At 38.5% G+C, this 16,266-nt stretch overlaps 1 protein-coding gene across 1 annotated transcript; it reads right to left on the minus strand.

Moving 5' to 3' along the window:
* Positions 1 to 2,017: 2,017 nt before the first annotated feature.
* On the minus strand, positions 2,018 to 15,978 carry LOC150065135 (vomeronasal type-2 receptor 116-like). The gene is made up of 7 exons (XM_090329300.1): positions 15,912 to 15,978; positions 11,394 to 11,568; positions 9,388 to 9,676; positions 7,794 to 8,588; positions 6,475 to 6,702; positions 5,473 to 5,596; positions 2,018 to 2,946 (listed from the first exon to the last, which is right to left on the minus strand). The coding sequence occupies exons 1-7, from the start codon at positions 15,976 to 15,978 to the stop codon at positions 2,018 to 2,020; spliced, it is 2,607 nt and encodes an 868-aa protein (XP_090185426.1).
* Positions 15,979 to 16,266: the final 288 nt, after the last annotated feature.

A 16,266-nucleotide genomic window follows, 5' to 3' on the forward strand; every position in this document is an offset into this window, starting at 1 on the left:
TTATAACACTCACATTCTAACCCTTAAGATCAGGTGTGGTGGCAGTAATTGAGATAAAGTCTTAATGAAAAGTAAATTCTTTAGTTATAAAAAAAAGAGATTTAGCATCCTACTCATGTGGGCATGCATCCAAAGAAAATTCAGTCATCATACTGAAAAGATACCCACTCATCTGTTTCTTAGAGCATAACCCAAGACAAATAAAAGTACTGTCTTTGTTGCTTTACCAACATAGGGGAATGAATAAAGCAAAACATGGATGTAGATCCAATATGAGTCATTCCAAAGCTCACAAATGTCAGGAATCAAAACCACTGGAACTGTCAAAATGCTGGAAATGTAATAGAGAAGATTAACTTAAATAATGATCCATTAAGTCAAAGAGAAATAACAGGAGTTATATTAACTAGGAATTCTGGTAAGGACATGTGTATAAGACCTAAACCTTATGTTTGGTACATTCAGATACTCATTTGACATTTTGAGAGGACAAGGGACTATAATCTAAACACATTCATAACTTTCTATAACAAGAAGAATGTAACTCCAACAGAGAAGAAATGGTCCCATTATGAGACCATATATCTCAAAAAGGAAAGAGAATTTTTGTTAGTAATATATGAAGTGAGCAAAAAAGTTTGATATGCAAAATTATATTTTCTAATCTAATATAAATTGACCATATTACAGAAAAATGTGGTGTTTATAAACTTTAAGACAATCCAGAGATAAATCTGGCCAGAAAATGAATGTGTATAATATATTCAAAATGAAAAAAGTGTAATTAATGAATTATGTGTGGAAAACTGTCAGAACAGGATGAGAATTTACAGAACTTTTCTATTCTGATAGGGTTGTACTAGTTAGAATCTCCTTTAATGGACAGCAGTAATGGTCCTATCACATATTTTTGTCTCATCTTAACTTCAACATTGATTTCCAGCATGCAATGCTTGCTTTAGGAGAGTGTCAAAGTACAAAAATGGATTAACCCAAATTACATTTCTTCACATTTATTATTGTCTGTATTTAGCACTCATTTAAAGTTATTAGACACATTTAATTCTTTTCCTAGTTTTCTCTACATGCTAAAGCCTCCTTTCCTTTGCAGAAAGTATTGTGTAGAATGGCACAGAACACCCCAACATGCTTTAGTTTCTTTCAAATTAGAAAACAAAAAGAAAATTTAGTTAAGAGGGAAAAGATCTCCTATGTCATTCTTATATACCATCAAGTATATGTATTGTTATGAAATAAAATAGATTGTCATAGAATTCTACTATTATTAGAAGTTGGTAAGCATGAATACAGGCTACAGTTTTAAAATATTAATACATTTCTGAATTAATGATAAATTTAAAAGAAAATAAATTTTTTAAATTTCCATTATTCTTGGGCTTGAATTGAGGACCTGAGTATTAGTCTTTGAGCTTGCTCCAGGCTACTACCCTAACTTTCAGGCACAGCACCACTTCCGGCTTTTCTAGGACTGTGGCACTGAGCTAGTATGGGACTAGAATAAAAAAAACTAGATATGAAATATAAAAAATATAATTAAAAAGTACAAACTATTTCTTCAGAATACAAATGTATCTATCACAGAAGAAACAAACACATAATGATTATACAATTAAGGGTTGTTGATAGAAAATTCTGAGTAATATTTGGAACAAATTAAGGAGAAACAAAAGTGTAAATACAACAAGCAGAAGTGGATAAGAAATGTTGAAAGGGGCTATACTGACCAAAATTCATGAGCTGTATTGTAACACAATGAAACTGTTTAAAAATACAGAGCAAAAAAACTAAGTCATTCATTGTAAGTACAAACCAAATTCAAACAATTTTTAATCTTACCCCAACACATTCAACTTGTAAAAAGGCTTGTAAATCTAGGAAAGTGAGTAATAATTTACTATATTTTGAAATCGTTTCCCAAAGGTAAACTATGTTCTGAAGAGAAGAGTTCTAGAGAGGTGCATAAGAGGCCCTAGGATTATAGAAAGATTTCCATAGACTATTGAGATGACTTCTTTCTCCCAGAACGTGTCTGGCCCCGGATAGCAGGCAGAGAATTTCTGTGTGGCCTGAAGAGGATGATGTAGCACTTGGGGACAAAGATGCAGCCGAGCAGGCCTGCACTGGAGGCCAAGCTGGAGAAGACCTCCACAGCCACCATGGTCTTCCCCTGGGTGCTGTGGTAGACAGGCAGGAAGGTGAGCCAGACACTGCAGAACAGCAGCATGCTGAAGGTCAGGAACTTGGCCTCATTGAAGGTGTCAGGCAGGTTCCTGGCCAGGAAAGCCACCGTGAAGCTTGCCAGGGCCAGGGAGCCCAGGAATCCCAGGACACAGTAGAAGGCAGAGGCTGAGCCTTTGTTGCACAGGATGAGGATGTGGCCATGCTCAGAGTGTGCATCTGTGTCAAGGAAGGGAGGAGAAGTTCCCAGCCAGACTCCACAGACAATGAGCTGGATCAGCGTACACAGGGGAATGAGGAAGTTGGGCCTTCCTGACACCAGCCACAGCCGCATGCGAGTCCACGAAAGAGTGGCAGCAGAGAAGGCCAAAACCACAGTCAGCGTTTTGGCCAAAACACTGGAAACGGCCACCGTGAACACCACTGCAAATGTGGTCTGCTGCAGGATGCACGTGGCTGTGTTGGGATGCCCAATGGCCAGCAGGGAGCAAAGGAAAGAGCAGTTGAGGGAGATGAGCAAGATGTAGCTGAGAGCTCGGTTGTTGGCCTTCACAATGGGAGTGTGATGGTGCTTCACAAAAATCCCAGTAATAGCAGCTGTCAGTGTGGAGAGGCTGACAGCTGAGCATGCCAGAGCCATCCCCAGGGGGTCTTGGTAATCCAGGAAGCTCTCTGATTTTAGCAGGCATTGAGTTTTCTCCATGTTGGCATACTGATGATCTGGGCATCTCACACACTGCTCCATATCTGACAAGGAGTAGGAAATACTGTCAGTCGTTTACTGGGATCCTAGAATCTCATCCCTTCCCCAAACCAGGTCAATTTGTCTACTTTTAACCCTTGTTCATTATTGCTTCTTGAAGGCCAAGTGCACAAATTCTGTACAGCATACAATTCAACGTACAGGTTATCCCCATGAGTTTTCTAGTTTTCCAGTATTTTCATGCAAGCATATTCAATTATCAAAGGTGGAAAGCTAAATCTACTTCACCTAATTAACACTCCAGAAGTAATAGTCTTGGCTTTTCCTTCCAAAACCACATACTTCGTGAACAGTGTGTGTTGGAAATAAATATGTAAATTCCAGAGAAACAGAAACAATCAATAATCTTTGCTCTCCTCTCTGTGTTTCTCTACCTTAATCATATATTGAATTTTCCTCTGTAAAGTTTATGGAGTATGATGAGTCTTACTGTGACTCACCACCCCAATTTTGGAAACAGTAATATGTGTCTTCTCATCCAATATAAGCTGTATGTATGCAATTATTTCTATCCTATTTGAATTTTATCACTTTCTACAATAACAAAAGTCTAGTACAACACTAATTTTTCTTACTAATATTGCGTGTATCACTGTGTAGTAAATATCATTTTCTTGAATACTTAGTAGCTGATGAATTCGATTTAGAAATGTAACATTTCTGAACATATAGTTCTTTGTGGAGAAACTGAAATATAAAATCAAATACTTCTAGAACGTTCTAATAACTCCAAAGATCAATTGACAATATTAGCATCTCTATCCATTTCTAATAAATATACCCTTTAATTTGCTTTGTCTTCAATACTGCATTCTCAAGGATTCTAGTCTGAAAGTTAGGTACAGCAGACCTCTTCAATATTAGTTTGTCATTCATGACTCAGTGTCGATCTACAGAATGTGATGCTTGCTTTGAGCAGGTATATTTCCAAAATTAATTTCTTTCCTTTCTTTTGTTTATTTTTCTTTGTGTTTAAGCTTACCAGTTCATTATGAATATATTATCTTTCCCACAATTTTCCTGAAGGATGGACTGTAAATAACATATAAAATAAGTGTTTACAATTCAGGAGAGATTTTTAATCCATCTGAAAAATTCTTCACATTGAAATTCAAATGAAAAATACTTCAGTGGGGCCGGGAGTTTAGCCAAGTGTTAGAGTGCTTGCCTAGCATGCAGGAAGACCCTGGTTTGATTCCTAAGTACCACATATATAGAAAAAGCCAGAAGTGATGCTATGGCTCAAGTGGTAGAGCTCTAACCTTGAGAAAGCCCAAGGATATTGCTCAGGCCTTGAACACAAGCCCAGGCCTGGCAAAAATATTCTTCAAGTGAAAATTAGGTGCGGGGAATGTAGACTGAGTACTTCTCTAGCATGCATGAGACCCCGGGTTTTATTCCTTGGTACCACATGAACATAAAATGAATGAAAAATATCAACCAACATTATTTTTTAAATACACAAACAGAATGGTGAAAATATCTGGCCCCTTCTTTAACATCAAGTTGTGAAAAGGTGAAATTCTGATGCTATATTCTTTAAAGTAATGACCATGATAAAAAGGCATGTTTCTTTGAAAGGCAGAGAGAATTACAAATATATTGGACATATGCTATTGTGTATAATGTAGTCAGGTAAATGGACTACATTCCATATTATGCTCAAAATCAGACTATGATGCAAAATTTAATGGCATACCACGGAAAAGTTTAAAGGAAAATCTGGATATACAATAAAGGAAACTAAAAGACCCCCATTAAATTATGATTCTATTAGTTCAACAATTGTTACTGAAAAAGAACCTATAGTAATCAAGTGTAAATTTTGTATTAGAAAACTGTTGAAAGTTTATTTGGAACCAATGAATAGAAGATTTAAATTGTATTATACAGCAGAAATCTTTCTATTTATCATCAAACAGATTTCGTGGGTATTAGGTCTGGACAACAGTCATCCTGGGTTGAAGGAATTGGCAAGTGTACAAGGCACATTTGTCAAAGCAGTAAATATGACAGAAAAATTGTCCTAGAAAATATACTGAACAGTATTACAGATCAAGTTTTAACAGGTACTTGTTGGAATGGATATGGTGTACTTGGATCATGAGCCATAAAAGCTCCCCAAAGCTTTGATCCCACTTCCTGTGTTGTGTCTTTTCTGGTAGAATTATTATTCTTTTAAAAAAAACATTTTACTGTTGGGGTAATGTCTAGAGGGGTTACAGCTACATTCCCCAGGTAGTAGGAGCATTACTTCTCACCCATTGATACCCCTTCTCCTGTTTTTGTCCCCATCTCCCTCTTCCCACCCTCTCCCAAGAGCATTATTTTCCTTTATCACATATAAACTCCTACTTAATGAAAGGAAGGCTCTTTTCTCTCTCTCTCTCTCTCTCTCTCTCTCTCTCTCTATATATATATATATATATAATTGTAGATTGTTCCTACTATATATTTATTAAGACACACTCAGGACAGGTGGAGAATGTCTCCAAGACTTCCACACTCACCTGTCCTGTTAGAAATCTCATTCTCAGAGCAAGGGATGCAATCAAAGCAACAGGCAGGTCTTCCCTCCTGAGGGGATTTTCTGAATCCAGGACCACAACTCTCACTGCAGATGGACTGAGGAGTCTAAAATGTAGATTAGTATTTATGACAAATACATTAAAATTTATATACTTAAATTCCAGTAAAATAGAGGGTTTTTTTAATGTTTTCTGTCATTTCTGATCATATCACTCAGAATAAAATGTTCTGCATACATGTATGTATATATACAGACAAGATAAGTGGATAATATTTTACCTAATATGCATAGTCATGTTTTTAAAACCCATCCTCCCCACTGTATGTTTTTATTGTTTTTTTAATTTTTAATTGTTTTATCAGTCATGGTGCTGGAACTCTGGGCCTGGGCGCTGCCTCTGAGCGTTTCGGCTGTAGGATAGTGCTCTACCACTGTGAGCCACAGTGACACTTTCTGTTTTCTGGTAGTTAATTGGAGACAAGAGTCTCTTGATTTCTTTGGTGTCTGGCCTGGCTTTGACCCCTGATCCTCAGATCTCAGCCTCCTGATTACACAGGTGAGCCACTCTCTCTGCCCAGCCCCCACTTAATGTCTTAATGGGAAAAGGAGGAACTATTAAGTAGCCATTCCTCTTACCACAGGAAATTACCTGACAGACAGAAAAGCAGCTGGTTAACCAAGCACACATTGTGAAAAAATTAGGAATTAAACTAAACATTTTACATTGATTTTCAAAGGCATTGGTAACAGTGATGTAGGCTGTATAATATTTTTATTTGAAATAATAATTAATAAAATTTGAAAGCTTTTTGGCAGGTAAACATGCTCTTTATCCACTGATTAGTCAATTCACTTACTAATAAGTGTTCTAAATTGGAAGTGGGTAACACACATAACTATACTAGCAATGAAGACAGGAGGAATGCATTCCAGCAAGTCATTTGATTCATACTTCACAGCATTATTGTTTGATTCCACCAACCTCTGTAAATTCTATGGGCCATTCTATCATGTCTTTGGATAGTGATAATTGATGTCTATTGGATTCATATGGAGAAAACGCTCCCACTTTCACCACTTGTCTAAGACCTTCTGGAAAATTCCAAAAGTTCACAATGTCATACTCTGCCACCAGTTTCTTTGGCTCATCCAAAATCACTTGGTCTCCAGCAGGATTGTTGAAATGGGTGTTCTTCAGAAAGGGGTGGAGCTGAAAGAGATGAACAACTCATGCTGAAGTTAGTGCAGGGTTTGCTCAGAAAACTGGGAGAAAGAAGAAGTATCTCCTTCACTTTCATCTCTGCCTCGCTATTCATCTGTAATAGAGTAATTCAGCAGAAAACTTCAGAGAGCTAATATAAAACAATGATTATAATCACCGAGACACAACTCACATTTCAAGTTAATGTTTCAAATAAAGATCTAGTATATTCACCCAAATAATCACAAATCTTATAGATTCCACTACCTTGTTAAAGAGGAAGAAACTTTTCTTTTATGAGATTCTCCAGAATGGAAAGTGCTTTTAATTGCAGACTGAACATAAGAAGGGGTGTCAATGGGTGAGAAAAAATGCAATAACTATCTGATGGATATAACTGTAACCTTCTACACATTATCCTGACAACAAAACTAAAAAAATTAAAATGAAAAAAATAAATGAAAAAAAATCACACAGAGAATTGGATTTTATTGATTCCATTTATGGTAAGTATGAATTATTGGGCACAAAGCATTTCAAGAATGATGTTTGAGTTTGTCATGCTTATAGCAAATTCAAACAAACATGAGAAAGAACAAAATTAAAAGCTTTAGAATTGACAATGTTGCAAGCATCAGTGATGATAAGAATTATTGGAGAAGAAGTAAAAATGCATTCTTACCACTGGATTTATATCTAGTAAAATTCTGGAGCTAGTTTTGACCAGTGGGCTGATGTTGGCTCTCAACACTAATCCAAAATAAGTTGGAGATCTGAAGATGACACTGTGAGGCCAGCTCATGCAAGAAATTCATTGGACAATACTCTGTGGTTACCTACCATAACAATCCAGAAGTGGAATTGCTGCTCAAGTGGTAGGTTACTGGACCTAAGCAAAAAAGGGCAGGTCCCGAGTTCCAGAACAAGGGATGGCACAGACACACATATGAAAAACAACAACAAAAATCATCCAAGACAGTTAAATTTAGATCAGTTCTTCTATTTGTTTTTAGAAAACTTCCCTCTCTAATTTCATTCGATTGAATGCCTTTTACAGTGTCAGTTAGCTCATGGGATGCTTGCCAGTGGAGATGCTTTACCTGTGAAGGAGAAAACACAAGTTTGCTTCCATTTCCCACAGCCTGTGCTTCTGCTTGGTCAATAAGCATCTCATGAAGAGCATGAGCCACAGCATACACAGCGTTATATATGTTGTAACTCTCCTCCAACATGTCCATTTCAAAAAGGAACCGAGGCAACCATTCCAAGGAGGCATTGGCTGGACAGTTCTTCCATGTTACACAGCTCGACTCAGAGAATGTGCAATTAAAGTATTTAATCCACAGCACAGCAAGGTAATAGTCTTCTGGGTATTTGGCTGGGTTCACTGTATTGATAAAATTGTTGAAACCAGAAATCTCTCCATGGTGGTGTGAGAAAATGAGAGGTGCATGGAATGGATGGAACAAAAAATATCTCTTGCGAAATATTAAGGTACTGGGGGTGTTTATGACCCAGACTTTTCCTAGAGTTAAATATGTGCCCATATGATTTATTGTAATTATCAAGAATTCATTGTTACCAAAAATGACAATAACCTTTACGAATGAATTTCTAATTTTCTGATGAAGTGACAAATGTTCAAATTCTTTAAGTGCTACCAGGTGTTCAAAAGCTGTACAGATTCTGTGCTTGCTCATCTCTTCTCTCAACTGGGGCAGCATCCTCAAACCACTCTCCCCTTCTGAGATCACTAGACCCACCCAGTTCCAGCTGAAATGAACCATCAAGGCCACCATGGCCAAAGCTATAGCTGTGTCCTTGGGGGCCACCTGATAGACAGCAGGAAACCTGCGATGGTCACTCAGGACAGGATCAAAACGCCCAAAGTTCACCTGAAAGAAAAGACCAGCAGAAAGGGATGAATTGGATTGACATAAACCAAAATATCTGTCATGATTTGCATTAACACACACCTAGGATATCCTTTTGTAAAGGCTGGTTTACCCTACTTTTTTTTTCCAGTTCTAGTACTTGAATGAAGGGCCTGGCCACTGTCCCTGTGATTTTTTTTTTCTTTTGCCAGTCTTGGGCTTTAGGCTCAAGGCTTAAACACTGTCCTTGGGTATTTTTTCTCAAGGCTAGAGCTCTACTAGTTGAGTGCCAGCACCAGTTCTGGCATATTTCTATATATGTGGCACTGAGGAATCACATCTGGTCTTTGTGCATGCTAATCAAGCGCATTGCCTCTAGACCATATGTCCCCGCTTGCCCTCTGCTTCTTTTGCACAAGAGTAGCACTCAACCAATTGAGCCACAGTGCCACTTCTGACTTTTTCGGTGTATGTGGTACTTTGGGATAAAACACAAGGCTTCAAGCATGCTATGCAAGCACCCTATCACTAGGCCCCACTCCTCTCCCTGTTCACATCACTTTTAATGACATTTTGTAATCCCTCAAGCCGATGAAGAATATGAATGAATCAGGACAGACACAAGTACTCCTGAGGTCTTCTGTGGCCTCTCCTATTTACTAAACTAAGTTCATATGGACATCTTACCAAAGGTTGCTATTCTAATTTGTGATAATTCACATGGAGTCTTTCTAATTTCAGTTCATTTTAAAGTCATCAAAATCTTGAGAATAGCATGAAAAATCATGAATTCATACATCGGCATCACTCCTGTTCTCACCTGTGGAAATCTGTAGAGATCAAACAAGGTTGCACATTCAGAAGAAATTGTGCATGAAGGCCCACTCAGTGCTACGATAGTCTGACTGCCTCTCTTACAATTATAGTTAAAAATATGATCCTTCCCAGAGAGGCTAAACATAAGATTCCTAAAATGAAATTTATCTCTTTCTCCTGTTGAATAGGTAGAAAATCCCAAGGTCATGTTGGGTAAAAGATGAGGATTTTTGTTGATCTCTTCGACTGTAAAAGCCAAGGCTAAAACAAGCTGGTAGTTGTTGAAGTTATAGCTGCATGGAAGATACAAGAAATCTTTTAAAATATGTATTGATTTAAGGGAATAAGTGGTTTTTTTTAGCAAAAGCATTACTATCTTGAAATCATACCCCAAATAATGTTAAATTTGTATGTGAGTTTTATGTAGATAATTTTTATTGACTTAGATTAAGTTAGTGTTTCTCATGAATAAAATTCTATAGTTGTTTGTTTGGTTTTTTTTTTTGCCAGTCCTGTGGCTTGAACTCAGGTCATGAATACTATCCTTGGGCTTTCTCAAGGCTAGGACTAATCCACTTGGGCCACAGCACCACTTTTAGTTTTTCTGTGTGTGGTACCAAGGAATTGATCTTGGGTCTTCATGCATGCGAGGCAAACACTCTACCAACAGGCCAAACTCTCGGCTCGATGACATATTTAGAAGGGAAAAAAAAGATCTTGCATTTCACTCTGTCAAACATGGCTGAAACAATAAATAATGTTTTGGGAAATGGGAAACTTTTCCTTATGAACACCAAACATTTCTTCTTTTGATGCTTGCTTTTCTAAACTGTACAAGAAGCAAAGTAAATCCCATGATGAGGAGAAAGCTGACTTTCTTTGGTTCTGTTGCAAGATAACCTTACACAAAGAATGTCTTATTTTCTAATAGAGGGAATGAAACAGAACAAGATAACATATAATAATGATCCTGTTCTCAAATATGGCAAATTAACCAAAAACAACAACAAAATAACAAGAGCAAACATTTCAAGCAGTAGTATAAAACTGTCATTTACTGAAACAAAGAAAAAGTAGATGCTTGACAAAAAGGAAAGAAACTAATTGTCCTCATTTTCTGCAATCAAATTTACATGTGATAGAGATAGAGAATTAAATTCAGTCTACATGCTGTATACAAGTCTACTCAAGGTCCATCCATTGTTAGAAAATGCCCTATCATTTCTTCTGTCAGGCAAGTATGAGTAGAATTAAGTTGCTGGTAAGCCAGTGGGTTAGAAAGTGCCTCCTCAATCCTTTGGCCATAATGAGGAAACTATCACTTTCTTGGGAAGGAAGGCATACAAACTAAATCACCCATAGTTATCATAACTGATTTTCCAGGACCACCTAATTTAGAAAAGGTAGTCATTAAAATTGTAGTTGTTACAAAAAAAACTCAAGAAATCCTCAGCATTGGAAAGTAGATCTTTTCCAGAATTATACTGAAGAAACTTCAGAAAATTAAAAAAATTAAGAAATATTTCAATCTTGTAATGTGATAATTTTTATGTAATCATTTGGTTTGTGGTAACTACATAAGCAGGCAATGTAGCATGCTGTCTTTATTTCTGTGGGTGGATATTTGACAGCAGAATTTGTAGATACAAAACTAAGACTTAATAATCATCAAATATTGTAGCAAGCTTTACAAAAACCAGTTTTTAAATGAGTCATACATGAATACCTAAGGCAAGTTAAAACAAAACTTTTTAATGTCTGCAAATATATATATATATATATTCTTAAAAGATAGCATCAAATAATTTCTCATAATAATTTTGAGTGCTACTTGTAAGGGACCAGAAAACTACATTAGTATCCTCTGCTTTGAAAATAGAAAAGTACTCATCTGAGGCACACAATCTACTATGGTGTGATTTCTGAAGAATACCTCGGGCATTCATTAACACAAGTTCTGCTCAGACACAAAATCAAACAGAATAAAATATAATTGCAGAAGGCACTTACCTAATCGGTAAAAGTTTACTCTCTGGAGTACCAAGACTGCGTTGTAATTCTATGTAGAAGAGAGGGAAAAACCCAGCAATCAGCACATCTCCACTGACATGCGCAGTGTATTTCTTGTTGAGCAAACATTCCTCCTCACTGAGGGAACTGACAAGAAAGGGAAACTGTAGGACAACTGAAATAAAAACCAAAGGAAACATCATAGAATTATCCCCAGGCACTATTTGAGAACAATTGTGAACCTTGGGGTATCCAGCCAAGAAGTAAACACATGAGGAGTATGTGAGTACATGAGTGTGATTTTATTGTGTGGGATTTCCACTCTGCCCCTGTTTCTCTCAGCACAGCCTGCTCATTTCCCTGGACAAATGCTGGCTTCTCTCATCCCTGGGGCTCTGCATCTGAGGTTCTCTCTCCAAGTCTAAACATGAGATGCAAAATATTTTGATGGGTTACTTCTCCACTCTCAGAGGCTCAGATGTCATCCAAGACCAAGGGGTGTCAAACTCCAGAGATGAACTCAACTTTGCTCCATCTGGCCCTAAAGTTGTGACAAGAAACTTTGTGAATAAACTCTCGTGAGATCATGTGAAAGTTCTGCACCAAAATTGTCATCATGTGAGGGGCAAGGAAAAATGGCCAGAAAATGTTACTAAAAAAAAAAAGCCTTACCAAAGTCATGGAGCTTCACCCCTCCACCATCAGTGATGTGGAGAACCTCTCACACCCATGACTAATGTCAGTGAGAGACAATTGTTGGTGTGAGCCATGCAGGTGTCTGTACCCCTTTTAAAGCTGTGTAATATTCCTTTTCATTGCCCCAAAACAAAGAATATATAGAGAAACTATAGCTCCTACCACTCTGAATAGTTTGCTTATGCAGTCCGTGAGAACAGGTTGGAAGGCATGGCTCACAAAGACTTTTCAAAGCAGAGAAAATACTTTTTGAAATGCTGTTTTTTGGGAACTTCCTGTTGTATTTTTGCCCATTTCCTTACCACCCACAAGGGTAAAGAGGAATCATGATACAAAAAGGGACTTTCCTGCATAATGACACTAAAGATGCAATGCACCATGAGAGGAATATAAGAAACAGATTAAGTTTTTCTTTTTTTTATTTTGTTGGTTGTGGGGCTTGGACTCTTGGTCTGGGCTCTGTCCCTGAGCTCTTTAGCTCAAGATCACCACCCTACCCCTTGAGTCACAGCAGCACATCTACTTTTCTAATGGTTAATTGGAGGTAAGAGTCTTACATTCACTGGGGTTATTTGAACCAAAATCCTTACTCTCAGCATTCTGAGTAGATAGGATTATAGTGGAGATCCACCACTCCTGGTCTGATGAAGTTTTGAGTGTGCTTTTTTTTTTCTTTGCCAGTCCTGGGATTGAACTCAGGGCCTGAGCACTGCCGTAGGGCTTTTCTCAAGGCTAGAGCTCTACCACATCAGCAATAGCATCTCTCCCAGCTCTTTTCTATATTTTTTTGTACTGAGAAATCAAATGCTGGTCATTGTACATGCTGGGAGAGCACTCTACCAGTAGGCCATGCTGCAGGTCCTCATGTTAGCTCTTTATTATGGCATAAAGATACACTCCATGGATAATGACACAAAAAACTGATGATGTTCTGGGTGTTTTTTTTCTAATTTGCATTTTGTGTTTTATTTATTTATTGAGCCAATCTTCAGGCTTGACATCAGGGCCTGAGCACTGTCCCTGAGCTTCCTTTGTTCATGGCACTCTACCACTTGATCCCCAGCCACACTTCTTCTTTTTCTCTTTATGTGGTACTAAGCAATCGAACATAGGGCTTCATGCATGCTAGGCAAGCACTCTGGCACTATGCCATTTCCTAACCTGTGAGGGTGTTTTACAAGTGAATTGTTCAGTTTTTGCTAGTTTTCTCTATAACTCACTTCAGGGTAAGAAGAGAAACTACTCGAATTGGGATAAACATTAATTCTGTTTGGTATTCTCTACCCTTTCAACATAATTGAGAATTTAAAAGGCACTGGGGTTGGAGAGAAGGTGAGATGTGAGAGAAGGAGGGCGGCTGTGACATAAAGTAGACACAGAGTATCCACGTGGATATCATGATCAATGTACATGCCCTTGCAACAGTCCTGTTCAGATGGGAAATCCCATGTTGGGACTTTCTTCACCTTCTGGTGCTGTGAGCCTTCTCTGATGCTTTCCTTGATGCCAAGCTCATGTCTATTCCAGAGTGGGGCTGAATGATCACCCATCTGAATACCCTTAAGATCAGATCAGCTTTGTGTCCTGTACATGTCACCTGCTTTACTTCAGTGAACTATAAATAATATTCCTTCTAGGAGCATCACCCCCCATTGTTTCTTTATATACAGATTTCACCTCATGAGTCCCTTGAGTATAGATATAACCCCCACACTGGGAGATTAGAAGTAAAATTCAGTTTCAACTATGTAGGATTTACACTCAACGGAGAAAGCAACACACAACTGGTATGAAAGATTTCTTAGGGAGTACTGCCAAAGGGATCTGTGGATTTCACCATCATAAGACTGTAAACACAAACCACAGGTTCAATTACAGAAGAAAGACTGCAAAACCCTTTTCATCTGTGTTCTCAGTGCCTGCTGTATCATTTAGCATAAAATGAAAGGAAGTACCACCATCATCATCATGATTCCAAGTGTCAATTCCCATTTTTCACAAGTAGGTCGTGGATGAGATGTGTATGGTCTTTCCTGAATATGTTTTGTAAATTGTAATTTGAGTGTGATGTGTATCTAAGGTATACACAAGTAAAGTCTATGTGTATCTAATGTGCAAAACTCATACAAGGCACCTTGTATAGTGTGCCCACCATATAACGAACCCCTCATATGAGTCATCCCAACAAGAGCCAGGTGCAGGGGCTCATGACTGTCATGAGCTACTCAGGAGGCTGAGATCCAAGGATCAAGGTTGAAATCCAGCCCAGGTACAAAGGACCAGGAAACTCTTATGTCCAGTTAACCTGGAGAAAATTGGAAGTGGGGCTGTGCTCAAGGATAGCATGGTAGCCTTGAGCTGAAGTGCTCACAGACAATGCCTAGACCCAGGAGTGGGCAATAAACTTGAACTAATGAGCTCAGGGGCTGCAACCAGGTCATGTTCATGCCCTATGACTCACAAAAAGGGAAGAAAAAAAGAGAATGTGGAAATTAGAGAGGTGTTAAAGGAGAGTAGAGTTGGATATTTGAACTTATTCAGTGTTCACCACTTTCATATCAGCAGATATCCTTATGGTACCCTATACAGTAAACCCCTGCTACTTCATAGTTATGATAATTATGTTAAGAATATAATTTATAAGGTGGACACAGTGACTCACGCCTGTAATCCTAGCTACTCAGGAGGGTGAGATGTGAGGATCAAGGTTCAAAGCGAGTCCAGGCACAAAAGGACTTGGACCTCTAAAACCCAAGAAAACCTCTAGATAATGGGAAGTGGGGCGTGTCCATAGGGTAGGGCGGTAGCTTTGATCTGAAGAGTTCGGGGACAACACCCAGGCCCAGAGTTCAAGCCCCATGACAAACAAAAAAGAAAAGCATAGAATTTATCGTTTTCTCTTATTTGTTATAGATCCAATTTATGTTTACAAATATCACAAGCTGTCTGTTCACCATTATGGTTTCCTAGACAGTACATTGACTTCCTTATCAATATGCTATGTTCTAATTTGAAATGTCTTTGTGCTTTTCTCCTTCAATTCAACTACCATTATTCTTAATTTTTCAAAGAGTCCCTCATTTGTCAAGAAACTCAGAGTTTTAATAGCAATATGTAGCCTTTTATTTTACACAACGATGCTTTATTTAAAATAGCTATAAGAAACACGGAACATCATTAGATTTCTCACCTAGAAAACATAGACTTTGAGCATTTGAAGTAAGCTTTGACTTCATTGCCAGAATTACAATCTTCTACAGCAGATTGGCTATTAACATTAGATGAACAGATTATAATTCTAAAGTTGTACAATCAATTAAAGAGGCCTCTAATTTTTCTTCCTTATCAAAAATTCTACACTGATAAATTGACAATGGAAAGTTAATAATATCAGGGAAAAAAGGCACATCCAGGCAAAAGAGTCAAGACAAGTAATAAAATGCAGTGTTATAATTCTACTGCATATAATCAATTGACGTGAAATAAATTACTCTCCACTCTCCAATATTCTATCTTTTTGTCCGGGCCTGGACTCTAGCTCAGGGCCTGAGCACTGTCCTTGGATTTTTCTCAGGTCCAGAGTTCTACTATTTGAGCCTCAGCACCACTTTGGGCTGGTTTCTATCCAGGAACCGAACCTGGATCTTCATGCATGCTAGGCAAGCACTCTACCTCTAGCCCAAACTTCCCCCTCTGCAATATTCTAAAATATGACAAGAGTATGCTATAAAAGCAGGCAAACACAGAGACACAGCCTCGGTGTCAGTATAACTGTCTCAGATGAGAAGTTGCCTGGCGAGATGAGGCTGGGTCAGGACTCACTCCTCTGGAGGCAGCTGTCACCCAGTCCTGTCACAAGCTTGACTGCCTCTCTGGTCTTGGCTCCCATCTCGGGGTTGCAGCTCTCCAGGGCACTGGAGGAACTAGGAGGCTAAGTGTGGTCACACTGAGGAGAAGGAGTTCACCTCCTGGGAGATGACCCCTGCTGTCCAGGCTGGGCTCCCCAGGTCCAAGGAGAACTCACTGACCAAGGCCAGCCCCGCACAGACAATCCACTTGATGTACTGACTGTTCTTTGGCAGGATAAGTGACAAGACCAGAGCTGCCAAAACAAATGCAGACCTGGACCCTGAATCTGATGCCATTGCTGCTCTCCTGGTCCCCAAAGCTCCTCCCC

This window comes from Megascapheus bottae, chromosome 3 (assembly GCF_031878675.1).
Source record: "Megascapheus bottae isolate mThoBot1 chromosome 3, mThoBot2.hap1, whole genome shotgun sequence".
NCBI lineage: Eukaryota > Metazoa > Chordata > Mammalia > Rodentia > Geomyidae > Megascapheus > Megascapheus bottae.